Raw genomic sequence first — 17,031 nt, forward strand, 5'->3', positions numbered from 1 at the left:
AAGAAGACTTGTCAGTACCTAGCCAGGGAATTCCCAAAAGTCTCTTCACCATCAATTCTCCTCTTGTCAAGACCACAGCAACCACAATGATAAACAACTTCCTGGTCTGCTAATGTAGTTATGAAAACCTAAGTGCTCACTGAGGCTACTGTGAATAACAGACTTTGAATATCATGGTCTCTGATTTTATGGGCAATCAGATCTGAGATTTATGGGAGGAGGCGGGGATGGCTCTGCAGGTGAGCTGAAAGCCATAGTAGAAGCATCTATTTCAGACATCCCTTACCAAAGTCTTTCTCTTCCATACACAGACACACAGAGGGACAAGTACATAAAGCTGCAGACTTTACTTCATTTCCTGTGTTTACTCCTGTGACTGCTGGGGATGACAAGACTTCCTGCACAAGCAAGCATTCTCTGGACACAATGACTACAATATAAAGGTGTTCTTGCAGACAAGCAGTGCTGGATTTCTAAGGCAGGAAAGAGCAGTACACATGTCATTTACCTGCCCTTCTGAATTGCTCCCCCAGGCATAAACATCTCCAGTTGATGCCAAAGCAAGAGTGTGTTCAGCTCCAACTGCCACATCTTCAATGACCACTCCGGCCAGGACAGGGATCTGCTGGGGTCGATTGTGATTACGGGCACGCCCCTCAGGTAAGCCTATCAAGCGGTCTGAAAGATAGAAGAGGAAGTTTAGGATGGGACTCTGAAGTCTGTGTTTTCTAACAGGCCATTAATTTTTTATGTTAGAATGTCAATGATGTATATATCTCAATGGGGCAAAACATGCTATTTCAGCAAAATATACCACTTTAATTAAAAGTCTGAGGTATTCCTATAGGAAATGTTAGTCTTTCATTTATAAAGAAAATTGAGCCAGGCAGTGGTGACACATGCCTTTAATTCCACCACTTGGAAGGTAGAGATAGGTGGATCTCTGTGAGTTCGAAGCCAGCCCAGGACAGCCAGGGTTGTTACACAGAGAAATTTTGTCTCAGGTGGGCACGGGGGGTGGGGGGCATGAAACTCGTTTTAGCATCAAATTTCTACCCCATTGCTCTCTTAACCCCTGCTGCTCACTATCCCATAGGCCCATTAGGCATGGCATCTGCCATCTGAGTTCCACTTACATGGCTGCCTACTTTCCACAGTGGCCTCTCAGGTCCTGGCTCATTGGAATGACACAAAACTCTGATAATAGGGCCCGAGTTCCGTAGTTCCCCAGAGACTGTTCATTACATTCACCAATATGCTATTCAAAACCAACTTCCCCAACATTTCCCAGAATTCTACTCTAGTCGTCACTCTACATGATAAAAGGTCTACCTACTACCACTATGTAATCAATGTCCTAACCTAGATCTCTATACCCAATCTCCCTGGAGTCCCAGACATAAATTCCTAATAGCCTATTGGGTATATCCACACACATATCTAGAAGAGAATAGCGGTTATGATTTGGACATAAAATGGTCCCAAAGGTTCATGTGTGTTGAAGCTGTGATCTCACACTACAGTGTTATTGAGAGGATGCTAACTTCATCAATGATTCTTCTACAGCTGAATGATTACTAAGAGGTGGGACCTGGTTGGAAGAGGTGATAATTGGAGGCATATCGTTCTTCTTTTTTAACAGTTACTTACTCAATTAAAAATATTTTCATTTTATATGTATGTGTGATTGCCTGCATGCATGCCTAGTGACCATGGAGACCACAGGTCTTGAATCCCCTTGAATTAGAGTTAGAGATGGTTGTGAATCACATGATGTGAATGCTTCAAACCAAAACCAGGCTTTTTATAAAAGCAGCAAGTGCTATTAACCGTTGAGAAATCTTTTCAGCCCCTTATTTGTTGCTGTCTTCTCCTCTTCTTCCTCCTCTTGTGTATAAACACATACATGCCATACTATGTATATAAAGGTCAGAGGACAATTATCTCTTTTTTTCAGCATGTGAGTTCTGAGACTTGGCATGGACACATGGCCCTATTTTGCCAGCCTGGAGGATGTGTTTGAAGGATGCATCTTGTCCCCAGTGGTCTCTCCCCGCCCCCCATATCTTCCTTGAGGTGAGTAGCTTTGCTCCATCATTCTCTTCTCCCAAGAGAATCTGTTTCTTCATGAACCCAGGAGCAATGGAATCACAAACTACAGATTGAAACTTCTGAAACCATGAAACAAAACAATCTTTCATTATGTCAGGTAGTGTGCCATACTGCTGAAAAAGCAAGCTAACACAAGGACAAAAGCTAAGCTTCTTCCCTCAGCTAGCTCCTCCTTACACAGAAGACTCAGTACACTCCAAGACTAGAAACCCGTCCCTGCTTACTTCTCCCTCTCCCACACCATCTGCACAACTTTCAGTCTCTCCAGCCTGACAGTAGCAGAAGGAAGAGGAAGAGCTCTCGGCAGGGCTCTGCCAGCCAGAGGGAAGGCTCTCCCCATGAGCTTTAATGGATGGGAGTTTATCCTTGAAACAAAACGCATCAAGGAGGAGTACAACGTAGGAAGAGAACGTGGCCACATGGTAAATACCACCCAGGACTCTATAAACCTAGAAGACAAGTGTTTCTATAATTTACATGTATAAAAGGCATATATATTATAGGCTAGAAGGTATCTTACCTTGACCAAAAGTATACACATGACCATCCTTGGTCAAAGCCACAGAAAACTGAGTTCCACAAGCAACCTTTTTAATTCCAATTCCACAAAGGACATCAACTTTCTGTGAAATAAAAGTATAAGGCATATGTTCGAAGAACAAAATAAAGCAAAGGAAACAAACAAATCATGGATTTTCCTATGGGCATTTATAACATCAAGTAATGTCTCCAATAAAAATGCCAATTGTCATTAATGTTTTACCCAAGTCATATTCCTAAAGATTATTTTCTGTCATTGCTCCAGGTGGTAACTGAGTGTGTGGGAGAGAGTGTGCAGAGGCTGAGAAGTATGGCTAACACTCTCAGGACCTCATGGGAAGTGGAAGCATTCCAAAGAAAACCACTTTTAACAAACACTGCAAGATCCTGTCAGACCACAAGCAGCTTCCTGTCAGTTTGCTTTTCTTTTTCCTACATATAACCACAGCAGCACAGACAATAAGGGCAACATTGAATAAATGGGACCTCCTAAAACAGAGAAGCTTCTGTAAAGCAAAGGACACTGTCATTAAGACAAAAAGGCATCCTACTGAATGGGAGAAGATCTTCACCAACCCTGCATCAGACAAAGGTCTGATCTCCAAAATATATAAAGAACTCAAGAAACTAGACTTTAAAATTCTAATTAACCCAATTAAAAAATGGGGCACTAAACTGAACAGAGAATTCTCAACATAAAAAGTTCAAATGGCCAAGAGACACTTAAGGTCATGTTCAACTTCCTTAGCAATCAGGGAAATGCAAATCAAAACAACTTTGAGATACCATCTTACACCTGTCAGAATAGTTTGCTTTTTTTTTTAGTTTTTCCAGGTAATAAACACTGCTGTCTGTGTTCCCCAGAAAGGAAGTTTTCTGCTTCTCTGCACCCCTATTTGAATATTCCTCAAAGCAACTATTAATATGTCCCAGAAGATATAAGATAGCAAAATGAACTTGAAAACAAAGTTGTAAATCATGTCATATTTTATTAAATTAACTTAAATTTTATTAAATATGTAAGGAAAGTCCATAACAAAGCTGTACATAAGGTCTACAAAACCAAGAAAATAAAATAAGAATAACTGTTTTTAGTTTATTTTATATGTACTTATTATATGTATATACACACATAAATACGTATGTGTGTGTGCATACATATATATTTATTTGACAGATGCACAACTCAATGGTAATAAGCTGAAACAGTAGCTACAGACAGAGTTGTAGAAAGCTGCCAATAGATTTCTTCCTAAGGACTCTGGCGGACTGGTTTCTTCTTTACATGGGACATAGTCACACAACACGCAGCCTGTCTGCAGAGACAGGTTTATCCTTACAGAATGTTTACGTCCATTCTTTCGTAGTACAACTTTCTAACTGTTAATAATAAAAACCTGGAGTCAGATATTAGGGGGTGAAAGCTGATAGATTAGAGAAGCAATGCAGTCAGCCAGTAGAGAGACCTTTTACCTCTACCAAATCCTCAGACCAAAAGGTGAGCCTGTCCTCAGACTGCATCTGTCTCCACCAAACCTCAGACTACAACTGAGTTCCTGTTTCCTCCCACCTTATATTCCTCTCTCCACCCAGTTATATCCCTCCTGTCTCTACCTCCCTTGTACTGTAATTAAATACATGGGTTCCCAAGTGCTGGGATCACCTTTGTGTGAGCTCTGTTTCTCTTAGACAGATTCAATCTGGTGTAGCCCAGGGTGGCCTTGAACTAACAGAGATCACTCTGTCTCTGTCTCCTGAGATTAAAGGTGTGTGCCACCACTCTCTGGACTCTAGTGGCTTAACTCTGCACTCTGATCTTCAGGCAAACTTTGTTAGATTATAAACAAAACATCACTACAATGGCTTATTTAAAAGTCAAGATCTAGAATGTTGGACATTTGAGAATAAGCAACACAAGTCCTTAAACACTCATTACAAAAATATTCCAGCTAAAGAACTTTCAATTTAAAAGAGGTGCTGATACAAGTAATTTTTATTATATTTAAACTGAGGTTCAAGGCAGTAACTGACCTGAGGGGAAGATTTTGCAGTGGAATTTCCTAAGCCCAGTTTTCCATAGTCTCCATCTCCAAATGCCCACACCATGGAGCCATCTGTTGACACTGCCAAGGTGTGGTTCAGCCCACAGGCCACCTGGAGAAACAACAGAGTACTAAGTGAACTGAACTGAACACAAACTCTGTTTCCAGAACATTTTTCTCTTCTTGACTGAATAATCTCATGTTTCGTTTCCAAGATTCTTACTGGTTTTGGTAGTTACTCTAAATGTTAACCCAAGAAATTAACTAGAATTTCTAAGATACTTAAAGAATGCTTTTCTTTTTTTTTTTTTAACATTTATTTATTATGTATACAATATTCTGTCTGTGTGTATGTCTGCAGGCCAGGAGAGGGCACCAGACCTCATTACAGATGGTTGTGAGCCACCATGTGGTTGCTGGGAATTGAACTCAGGACCTTTGGAAGAGCAGGCAATGCTCTTAACCTCTGAGCCATCTCTCCAGCCCCAAGAATGCATTTCTTCAGAGTAAAATCCTTCAAGCATCTGTAGCTAACTAAGAACATAAAGTACAAAAGGCAGGGGGGGAAATACTTGTAACTGGACAATGGTGGTGCATGCCTTTAATCCCAGCACTTGGGAGGCAGAGGCAGATGGATCTCCGTGAATCTGAGGCCAGCATGGTCTACAGAGTGAGGTCCAGAACAGTCAGGGCTACACAGAGAAACCTTGTCTTGAAAAACAAAACAAAAATAAAACAAATAAAAAGGTATATGTGACTCAGAAATATTCATTCACTCCACAGGCTGTCTCAGCATGACAGGAAAAGTCAAGACATCTTACCCATTATTGAAAGACATTTTCAATGTGTTTATACACAGAGGGAAAAACTCAACCATCCATCTCAATGCTGCCACACAGGAGCAACAAGAAAGTTGTACTGTAGAGAGGCAGTTTTTTGTTGTTGCTGCTGCTATTTGGTTGTTTGTTTGAGATGAGGTCATAATATATGACCTACTCTATGCTTGAACTCTTGATCCTTCTTTTTCAGTCTTTCAAATGCTAGGATTACAGGTGTGCGCCACCACACCCAGCTTTTTAGCAAGTTGTGGCAGTACTGTATGGACAGTGTCCCATCCAAAAATTAGGAGCCAAAAATTGTGAATTTTTCACATTGGGAAAAAAAAACATGAAACATTGTAAACTATGTCACACAGAATGTACGGAGGTTAAATGCAACTAATAATTCTGGTCTTTTGGAGAGAAAAAATATCTAGTGCAAACAGAAGAGGTAAGAAAATTACTATCAACTACAGCATCGTATTGACTTATGCCATGCCTGTCCAATCTGATATCCCTCCAGGGCAGTCACTCTCTCTGGAAGTTTTTTGTTAGAGGTATTTCCAAGTCCCAGACGGCCGTAGTCACCATTCCCAAAGGTGAAGAGTTTGCCATCTGATGTTACCACTGCTGAATGCTTAAAGCCACAAGACATCTAGGACAGAATCAAGGAGAAAGAGGTTTATAAGAAGAGAGACTAGGAAAGAAGCCAGTCATTTTCAGTTAAGACTGTAGCAATATAATTGGCCTACAAGTGAAGATCAGGTAGTCTATCTGCCCACAGAGCCGTCCTCATCTGCCTCAGCAGGTTCACGAAAACCAAGTAGTCCCTGGAATAACTGTCAATACACTTGGCCGTGTACCTGACTTAGACTAAGAGAGATAATGAATGGAAAAATCTATAGTAAACCCCAGGGTGCTATGTAATTTTACAATATTATCTTAGATCACTAGCTGATCTAACAGACATGCACATTCCTTTGCAACAAAAAGGATGGGGTTAAATAAAAGTTTTCCCTCTACCTACCAAGAACTATAGAACTATGAGGTAGGACCTAATCCTGTGGTGTTTTTTCTAAGAGCCTTGCAGCATCATATCCTGCACCAAGTTAGCTGAATTCTTGAAAAGCTCAATAAGGAGCCTACATAACCAAAAACTGTGAATCTCTTATTCTGCTCATAGAATTTATTTCTGCTAGCTAAACTTCAGAATGCTATTTTCTAACTCCATATTCAAAGGTAAATGTATCCATGCCATGTCTGACCTGCACCACTTCTTCTCCTTGTAATGCCTCGATCTGTCTTGGCCGCCGTTGCCTGTCACTGTTCCCATGACCAAGTTTGCCATAGTCCCCATCTCCCCAGCTAAAGACTTCACCACTTTCTGTCAGGGCCATTGAGTGTCCATCAGAGCCACAGGAAGTCACCAGCTGAGTCACCACAAAGCCTATAAGATAGCAGAAACACAAAAGGTGTCAAATGGTAAAACATCTCTCCTGCAGCTGCTATAGAATGCCCTAAGATTTGAAAAGCACCCAAATGTTATGTGGAATAACAAACTTTTTAAACCTTTAAATCAAATTTATAGACATAACCTGGCAAAACTGGGAGCAGTCACACAAAATGATGACAAGAGGAAGGATAAAGACAGCTGTCACAGCCACTAAGGGTGCTGATATTGTAGCCACTCCTATAGTAGATGCTTTGTAAGGACTGTCTCATTTCTCCTTTCACGCACATCTGGGGGGCAGACACCAACATCCCCGTTTTCTGCAGTTGCAGAGATTGAGTTGCAAAGTGGTGTAGTGGTTATGCAAAGTTCCTGAGCCAGGGACCAGAATGAACAGGTAGGAACCCAGCCTGTGTTCCCACTGCAGCACTCTACCACCAGATCTGCAGAAATTTCCTGTGAACTCAATGGTACATTTTAAGTAGAAGCATTGACTTAGAGTCCTCTGTGTTCTCCATGGAAAAGACATGCTCACCTTACAGCCTGTGGGCCACAAACATCCTAAAATAGCTATGGATGGCCAGGCGATGGTGACAAATGCCTTCGATCCCAGCACTTGGGAGGCAGAGGCAGGCGGGTCTATGTGAGTTTGAGGCCAGCCTGATCTACAGAGGGAGTTTCAGGACAGCCCGAGCTGTTACACAGATAAACCCTGTCTTCAAAACAAAACAAAACAAAACAAAACAAAAAGATAGCTAGGGATGCAGCCTAACACGTTTGCAGATGACATCATGTCACATATTCAAAGGTCGGATATTCCTTATTGTAAGCTTTGCGATCTATGAGACACTGCAGCTGTTTCTCTTGAGACATACTTTATCAAGTCACACAGAACTCTGCCAGAAATGCCCTTTAAACTCTCAGGCACAGCTGCAGATTTTTATGTGGGCTGTTTTTTATGTTAATGAAACATACACATGACTACCTTATCAAAGTTTAACAATTTTAAAGAATTTGTTTACAATATAAAACATTTGTTTTCCCTTGGATCTCAAATAGGTATATGCTGCTGGATTCTAGCACTCCTACTTGTGAAACAGCTTTAAAAATGTGGAAATTAAGGCTGTACATAAGGAAACTCCCATGGGTTCACCAAGTTGAGAAGAGTTCCAGTAGATGCACACAGTCTCTAACCATTTTAAATTCAGGGTAGCCTTACCTTGCAGGGCTGAAATAACAGTCAGTACATGAAGATCATCTGAATTTCCTTGCCCTAATCTGCCGTAACTTCCTTCCCCACAAGCCAACACTGTGCCATTGGCCTGGATGACAAAGGTACAGTTCTGACCACATATAACCTAGTATAAAACACAGAATAAAAAACATTATTCTTGTTTAGGTCAGACATGATCAAGATACAAAGTGTGCATGCATGAAATTATCTAAGAATAAATAAAACATTCCCTCCCCATTACCCTTATTGTTAATCTCTAACTTCAGACATTTTAGATGATCTTGAGGATAGCTCTACCAGTTCTTTTCTCCTTTGCACCAAAGCAGGAAATACGCCTCCCTGTGGCTTCCCTACAACCTTTGATTACTATAGTTCTGATAACATATGAGACTCATCTGACTGAGATAATTCATGAAATTTCAGTCAACTGTGCACAGCTAAACAACACAGATAAGGGAAGAAAGGAAAGGTGATAGGAAACTATTAAAGCCTGGTGTAGAAAGAGGCAGAAACTGGAGGGGGCTAAAACAGGGAAGAGCAGTGAACTCTGGGACAGCTTTGGTGGAAGAGAACTGAAGTGAAATGAGTTTGGGAATACAGTACCATGGCTATTAGACGGAGAGAGGAGCATCAACAAAGGCTGGCTAAAGGTCCTAGGTAGTTCATGGTTCCCAAAGAGAACAGTGATTATGATTAGCTTGGCTTCCATAAATATGCACTGTATTGGCCTAATATATTGTGGTATTAATTCACTATACTTGGAAGCAAGAAAAATTTAGAAACTTCTTAAGAAAACATCTTGAATACAATAAAACTTCAGTAAGCTTCCATTTGGAGGTCACATATAAATGAGGTTCTTTACTGATTCACCACAATAGACTGAAACTGACAAGCTTAAACCCAAAATAAGTTACTAACAGCAATTGGAATTCCCACATTTCTTCTTGATTCTTCAATCTGCTAGTTACCTGTTGGGCCTGTGAGAATGAAGGAGCTGTGGCTGGTACCATTACATTTCTTCCAGCTTCAGCCAGCTGTCCATGCCTGCCAGCACCCCATAAGTAGACATCACATTTACCTCCCAGGTGCCAGTCCTAGAAAACCCACAGGCACCTAAAGTTAGGATCATCCAGTTGTTCAAACAAATACATACTGAGCACAAGCATGTGACAACCACTACAGGAAACAGAAGGACACAGAAACACATGCATTTACAATCAAAAGACTGACTGAAACCCACCACATAGTAATCTTATCTCTACTGACCTCAGGCCTGGAAGTTGCCCAAGACATAATTTGTTCATCCATGCCATTGATCCACTTGCTGTTATCCTGCAAGACAGAGCACACATCACAACCAATGATGCTTTCCCAGGACCTAATCTACTCCTGACTAGTGAAAAGGCTCCCTTTCTAAAAATCATAGTCATATTAGGACAAGTCAAGAATAGTTGTTCTTATTTCACTTTTAAAAAGATAGTGTCTTGCTATGCTGCTCAGGTCAGCTGCCTTCAAACTCTTGATCTCAAAATTCTCTTGCTTCTTCCTCCTAAGAAGTTGGAACTTCAGACATATGCCACCCCATCCAGCAAGTCCAACGTCATAGTAATTTCAAACTTGCTTTTTGCATTCTAGTATTTACTTTTATTATACATGCTTTTACTCTCACTGTAGCCTTGGTTCAAGACTAACCATTTGGGGCTACAGAGATGGCTCAGCAGTTAAGAGCATTGGTTGCTCTTCCAGAGGACTTGGGTTCAATTCCCAGCACCCACATGGCCACTCACGACTGTCTATAACTCCAGTTCCAGGGAACCTGATACCCATGGTAAAACACCAATACACATAAAATAAACTAAATAAAAAAGACCTATTTTTTTTAAAAAAGCTAATCATTCATGTTTACTGAGCACCTAGAGGTGCAAAGCCATGTACAAAGCCTACTGCCTCCCTAGATTCTTTGTCTAGTTTAGTGGGTAAGTCGGTGACACTGATTACTAGTATGTTTAAAGTGCACAGTAAATCAGAATCTCCATGTGGATAAATCTCACAAAGTGACCAGAAGGAAACAAAAATATGCATGATTAAGACACTTGATAAGCACCTACACATGAAGAGAAAAGTATGGAACTATGTATGGAGTCAGCAGACTCAGAAGGGCTGTCACCAGAAACCTGAATAGCCCTTCAATAGAAAAGTATATTCCAATTCACATAAGGGCATGTCACTAGCTAGTCAGGTCAGCAAAGAAACCAAGGCATACCCCAAGCAGTCATGGTGCAATTGTTACTTCAAGTGACAGCAGCTCAGGACTCACCATGAGGAGTACTAGTTCATCCTCAGGAACAGGCTCTAGATCTGGGACAGTAAATGACTCTGGAAACTGTGCTCCATTGGTCAGGGCTTCTGCAGCCTTGATGGTCGTCGAGAAGCATTCTAACCAGGCCCACTCATTCGGATTCCAGGACACAGGGTCAGGGAGGCAGTTCTGATGGTGCGGTGGCACTGGAGGGCTACACAACAGCTGATCCAGATGAAGCCCCACAGCAAGGGAAGCCAGGCACTGCATGTAGGGGCTGTGAACAAGCTGGTCACCACAAACCACATGAGGCTAAGAAAAACAAAAACAAAAGAATGACATGTTAAGGAACCTGTATCAGATATTCTGGATAAACATATGTTATAAAAGGTTTTAGGGCTAGTAAAGGGGATTCTATATATTCTTCGCTCCATTTTTCTCTAACATATATAAAATAACTTATATAACCATACTACATTCGTCAAAACTTAGAAACTCATGCTGATACAATATTAGCCAAATCAGAGCTTTATTTGGTTTTGCCACTCATATCTCTTTTTGTTTCAGAATCCAATATGGGCTCATATTGGACTGCTCTGTGTGTGTGTGTGTGTGTGTGTGTGTGTGTGTGTGTGTGTGACTGTATTTTTTTCCAATTATAATAAACAAGGTAGATAACAACTAACCCATGAAGACCTGACTCCTCACACATTTCTTCCTTTACCAAGAAAACCTTGGTAGTCATCAAAGACAAATTCTCTTTTATGGCAGTCTTTAATCACAGCAGAGCAAATCTATCACAGAGACCATGAAAATTAAATTCAGGTAAATTCTTCATTGAAATTAATTGGGTATGGAGTGAATAAATCATCTGAAAAAGAATGTGTCAACACCACACCTATTTGGGGGTTATAGTTTCATCTTACTCAGGTGAAAATAAAGAAAGAACGAGCTTAAGATGACCGAACAACTGCTTAGGTACAAGTGACTTCATTTCTGTCCCAACAGCTGCACTTACTTCCCTCAAATATCATGTCCCTGTGGGATAGGAGAGTGGGGTGGAATACAAATTCCAAAATACCAAGTATTATGGGAGTTATGGCCATAAGTTACCTTTTCATAGGCATATTGCTCTTGAAGCATCATGGGCAGTCGCTCCAAAAATGCTCTCATGCAGGGAGCCATATTTAATCCCAGAACACCCTGTTGTTTCAGGGCTGTCCTACAGGTTGCTAAAACGTGATTGGCAGAAGCCCATTCTGCTGTACAATTCACAACCAAAACATCCTGGTGGAAAAGTAAATAATGCCATATGATTAATTTGTTTATAATTAAAGATTAAAAAACCATGCCATCACCATTCAACCTGAGAAATTCTCTCCAGTAAATGGATTAATTTTCCTTCTCATATACAAAAAAAAATGTCTAGAGAACTTTAAAACATCCTAATTTGTTTAAGTAAAACAAGCAAATAAAACCAAAGAAAAAAATGTGATCCACCTTAACAAACTCTCTTTAAAAACAGTATCAATTATCTGCTAGTTCACAGGCCTTGTAAGACTAGGTATTCAGTACATTTCACAAGTCTGACATGACTATAGGGACATTAGCAGAAATAAATAGTTGTTTCCTCAGGAACACAACGTAAAAGCCTCAGATACTCCCTATTCTATGCAGTAAGCTCAATGGCCGTTTGTACTGCTTAGGTTGCTACACACTATAGTGCTCATCTTAAAAATATCCTAGCATTGGTTAGTTTTTATTTTTATTTTTAGTGAAAGCACTCACATAGGATTATAGCTTCTTTTTTGTTTTTTCAAGATAGAGTTTCTCTGTATAGCAGCTCTGGCTTCTTTTTTAAAAGATTTATTTATTATGTATACAATGTTCTGTCTGCATGTATGTCTGCACCCAAGAAGAGGGCACCAGATCTCATCACAGATGGTTATGAGCCACCATGTGGTTGGTGGGAATTGAACTAAGGACCTCTGGAAGAACAGTCAGTGCTCTTAACTACTGATCCATCTCTCCAGCCCCAGCTCTGGCTTCTTTTAACACCATTTACGCATATATAAACACATTGCACACTGACTTTGATCTTTGAGCATATGAAGACAGCTATAGGGTAATCAGAAGTCTCACAGCAGGTTGGTTAGCACTTTTACTAGAATCTTAAATTTTAAAGCCATGATATATTTTGGATACTTAAATGTTTTTGAGATTTTTTTTCCCCCATGGAATATTCTTTTGAGTTAGTTTAGTGCTATGAGAATTCATGTGAGAATTGTGAGAAATGTGGGAATCGACTTGTGTCTTCCAATGGGATAAATTAAAAAAAAAAAAAATCAAATCAAGTACTTTCAGCAAAGCCCAGGTACAGAAGAAAGAGGCTAGGATGAGAAATGAGCATCCCCAGGTTCTAACTCCCTTCTACCATTAAATAGGCACATTATCTTGGGCAAGTAATAATCTTTCAGATAGCAGTTGTTCCTCTGTAAAGTGAGGGGCTTGGGCTGTCATTTCTAAAACGTCTCTAGATTCATACTCAATGGTTTGTTGTGACTGTAATGTTACCTTTGATCTATTTGAGCAAGCAGCTACCCCAACTTCTGGAATCCATACTGTGGTCTGAATAGCTCCAGAGCCTATCACAACAGTTTGCAAGACAGAGCCATCCTAAAATGAGATATATTTATCAGTACTCGTTTCCTGACTTTAGGTACTGTTGACACAACATCTGTTACTTTGCATTCACAAAATATACATTAAAAATAATTTTAACTGAGCTGAATTCAACAACATTGACTTTATAAACTACGTTTTACTTTATACCTACTTTTCACTTTAAAGATACTTATCAGTAAGAAAAACCAAAGGATAAGAGACTGGTTTTATAGATGATTATTTTATAGACAGAATCATCTCCATAGGAGATTTTCCATTACCCAAGACACTGTTACATAAAATATTCTTAATATTAGTTAATTTTTATTATTATGATACAAACTAATGCAAAAAGTTTCTTAATGTTAAAAAACAAAACAAAACTGTGTTCTTACCCTTAAAGACCAAATGTTCATAAGTCCTCCAAGTCCACCAGACACCAAGGCCAACCCATCAGAACTGAAGGCCACAGTCCGAACAGGAGTGATGTGTCCCCGCAGCTGATAAACACACTTGGCTCCTGCCCATTTCTTACAGCCATCCTATAAATTATTATTTTGAATATGTATTAGTTTAAAAATAATTTACAGGTTCAAGATTCATGGCTCACTCTTAGAAATTTTACATTTCAGTAGTATGAAACAGGGGGTTGAGGTAGAGACACTTTCTACCATAAAGTTATTTAACTTGATGAACAACAATAAAGCAGCAACCGGGTTCTATTTCTATACTTTTTAAAACTAATTTTCTGGGTTTTTTTTTTTTGTTGTTGTTGTTTTATTTTGTTTTTGAGATAGCGTTTCTCTGTGTAGCCCTGGCTGTCTTGAAACACACTCTGTAGACCAGGCTAGGCTGGCCTTAAACTCTGAGATCCACCTGCCTCTGCTGGGATTAAAGGTATGAGCTACCACCTCCTGGCTAATTTTCTGTTGTTTAAACAAGCAGAAATTATTACAGTTCAAAGTTCCAGGATCTGTAAGACAGAAAAATTCTGACTTTTGCTTGTGACCAATAGTTTGATTTGATGTAATTTTTATTTTCTCACCTAACACTGGTGATCTGTATATGATCATTCTATAAACAGGGTTCCCTGTTGTCAGCTGATGGATCTGTCTGTAACACTGTGTCTTCTGAGGCACTTCTCTCCTATCATTTAGCTGGTTACTCCTTCCCTTCTTCCTGCACTTTGTTTCCTCTCTATTCTAGTTAAGACAGAGACTAGTACTGGATGCACCCATTTACCCAAAAGGAACTTCTTCAAAGGGTGGTTGTATCACAAACAGAAGGGAGCTGCAAACTCAGAGATTCAATTTAATCGGGCACTTAGTATTTTAAAAAATTGTAAAATGGCAATATTAGTATTATTATTTGGCATTTTTACTTAAAATAGTAGGTGGTTTGGCTTCTATTTTAAAAAGCAGATACTCTGTTAACAATAGGAACTTAATTCTACAGAGTGACAACCAGCTGTGCAGCAGCTGAGCACTTTACATCAACACTTAACAGGTCAGAGCCCACCTAGTAACCGAAAGCCAAGGCTCTGAACATGTGGCAACAGTAAAAGGTTTCTGAATATGTCATGATCAAAAAATTAATGTGAAATAAAGCACATACAGATCCCAGGTGGCTCTGGTAGCAATTGCCTTTGCATTGTACGACCCTGCTGCAGCCTTGGTTCTGAACACACGTGTCCCTGCACTGTGCATGTCGTCACACTGTGCAACAAACACCACTCAAGGTTTCCTGAAACATCTTGGTTAAAATCTGATATTGCATGCTATGAATTGTCGTGATTTTTACATAGAAAGTTTTCTGTTCTTATAGAAATGTAATGGTTTAATTACAGAAAATAAAGGATTTTTTTTTTTTGGTATTTTCTGATTACCATTCCTCTGTAAGTATCAAACTAGTATATCGTTAGGCTGTATTGCATTTGAGTATTTTATTTTAAAATTTGCTGTTTAAGACACTAACGAGTTTCATTAAAAATTTTTTGACTTTGAATTAGAACAGAAATTCTAACAATTTTGAAATGATTCAAAATACACACCTGCCATTTTGTACTATGTATTGATGCAAAACAGTGTTCTCAGTACTGACAATTATAAAATCAAAAATTGGTCAACTCTGAAGGACAGTGAAGATGGTCTACGTTATTCACTAATAAACATTCAGCAAAGACTTAATTATTTAATGTGAAAATAAACAAGCACATGTATCCCATAACTATGTAAATTTGCTTTGTTCTTTAATAAATGGTAAAATCGGATATATAGCAAAGAACTGATCTAAAAAACTCTCATCATGATTTATTATCAGTGAATGTTTGCTGTGCTCATCTGCTTATCTACCCAGACCAGGGTTGTGTAAAACGAATTTCTTAGGTGAAAAGAGGTTGAGAGTAGAAAAGTCTAGGAAGTCTAGCTTGAGATGAAGCATGTGTCCTTCCTGGGTTTTGTCGTTTTTTTTTTTTTCTCCATACGTCCCCACTCCCAGATTCATGTGTTTATGTGACTTGTCTAGATGCCTTTGTAAGTATCTAAGCTTGTAATTCTTCTTTCAAAATAGTGGTTCTGTTGAGGCGAAGTTCTGACACTGGCAGGAGACACTCTGGATGAGAACTCCCATAGTGTAAGTCCACTGTACCTGACTTAACTCACGACTAGTATATCTACAATATCCATTTTATCCATCACCAACATGATCACCACTCCAGTGCATTACACACCTCACAGTAATCAGTAATGACAGTGTCCTTCACTTAGAAAAATGACATGAACTTAAGCGAGCATACAAATTACAACAATTACTTACATTTCCCTGATGGATCATGCCCTTCAGGTATAACAGGTAATGCCTTACTGAGGAGGAGTTATTGTACTATAGTTTCAGATAAAGTCACACATTACCTGGCAATTCGATTCCTGGTCCCACCATCCTTCTGAGCTAGTCATACTGGTCTGTGTGGTATCTTGTGGAATACGCCAAACACACACTAAGCCATTCTGACAGCCACTTTAAAAAAATCACAAAAGGAGAACATATCAAATGAAAATCTGAAAATCTGCTCTTTATTTCTTTTAGGTAATTTTAAAAAACCATTTCATGTGCATTGTTGTTTTGCCTGCATGTATGTCTGTGTGAGGGTGTCAGATCCCCTGGAACTGGAGTTATGGACAGTTGTAAACTGCCATGTGGGTACTTGGGATTGAACCTGGGTCCTTTCAAAGAGCATCCAGTGCTCTTAACTACTGAGCCATCGCTCCTGCCCCCTCTCTTAGATAATTTTACGGTGCTACACATTATAAAAATAGTAACAGACACTAAATCAACATTACTGGGAAGTAATACTATTACAAGCAATAGTCTACACTATCACAAAAATCAACACAAACACAAATTTATAACATACGTGGCCATCAGTAACTGCAACTTGGATCCTTTCCCTGGAAGGCCGCACCAGGCAATGCCATTTACAGTGGATGGATGGCAGAGAGAATGCAGACAGCGCCAGCATCCTGAAACAGGTCCCCAGAGTTTCACATTTTCTTCTTTGGCACATGTCATAAGAATATGACCAGTTGGGTCCCATTTCATACTAACAAGAGTCTCCTTAAAATGGTAGGGGAAAAATTAGAATACTCACAGTATTTTTCCTTTGCATGTGCACATACTGAATCATTTTATCAACTGCTAATCACTACTATGTGGAAAAGATGGAAAAGAAAAAAAAACACAGAAAAAATATTGCTTACTCCAAATTAGTGAAAATGCTTATAAGAGTCTAGGGCATGTTTTATGTTTATAAACCTTGATCATTGTGCTTTTCTGTTTTTCTTTTTTTTTGTGATTTTCATTTATGCATATGAGTA

At 39.4% G+C, this 17,031-nt stretch overlaps 1 protein-coding gene across 6 annotated transcripts in view; it reads right to left on the reverse strand.

Annotated features, from left to right (window-relative positions):
- Positions 1-17,031, reverse strand: part of Herc1 (HECT and RLD domain containing E3 ubiquitin protein ligase family member 1) — a 170,874-nt gene that overhangs the window by 14,037 nt on the left and 139,806 nt on the right. For all 6 annotated transcript variants that reach the window (XM_041679778.1, XM_041679782.1, XM_041679781.1 and 3 more), the window contains exons 56-69: positions 16,572-16,771; positions 16,069-16,174; positions 13,555-13,701; positions 13,070-13,171; positions 11,609-11,782; positions 10,514-10,807; positions 9,463-9,528; positions 9,165-9,290; positions 8,182-8,320; positions 6,778-6,959; positions 6,012-6,167; positions 4,684-4,806; positions 2,633-2,735; positions 509-678 (exon numbers count right to left, since the gene is read on the reverse strand). In XM_041679778.1, the coding sequence (XP_041535712.1) occupies positions 509-678; positions 2,633-2,735; positions 4,684-4,806; positions 6,012-6,167; positions 6,778-6,959; positions 8,182-8,320; positions 9,165-9,290; positions 9,463-9,528; positions 10,514-10,807; positions 11,609-11,782; positions 13,070-13,171; positions 13,555-13,701; positions 16,069-16,174; positions 16,572-16,771 (2,088 nt within the window). The remainder of the gene's footprint in view (positions 1-508; positions 679-2,632; positions 2,736-4,683; positions 4,807-6,011; positions 6,168-6,777; positions 6,960-8,181; positions 8,321-9,164; positions 9,291-9,462; positions 9,529-10,513; positions 10,808-11,608; positions 11,783-13,069; positions 13,172-13,554; positions 13,702-16,068; positions 16,175-16,571; positions 16,772-17,031) is intronic.

Source organism: Microtus oregoni, unplaced genomic scaffold (assembly GCF_018167655.1).
Source record: "Microtus oregoni isolate MIOR12 unplaced genomic scaffold, Mior012 000032F_ref0000030, whole genome shotgun sequence".
Classification (NCBI taxonomy): Eukaryota; Metazoa; Chordata; class Mammalia; order Rodentia; family Cricetidae; genus Microtus; species Microtus oregoni.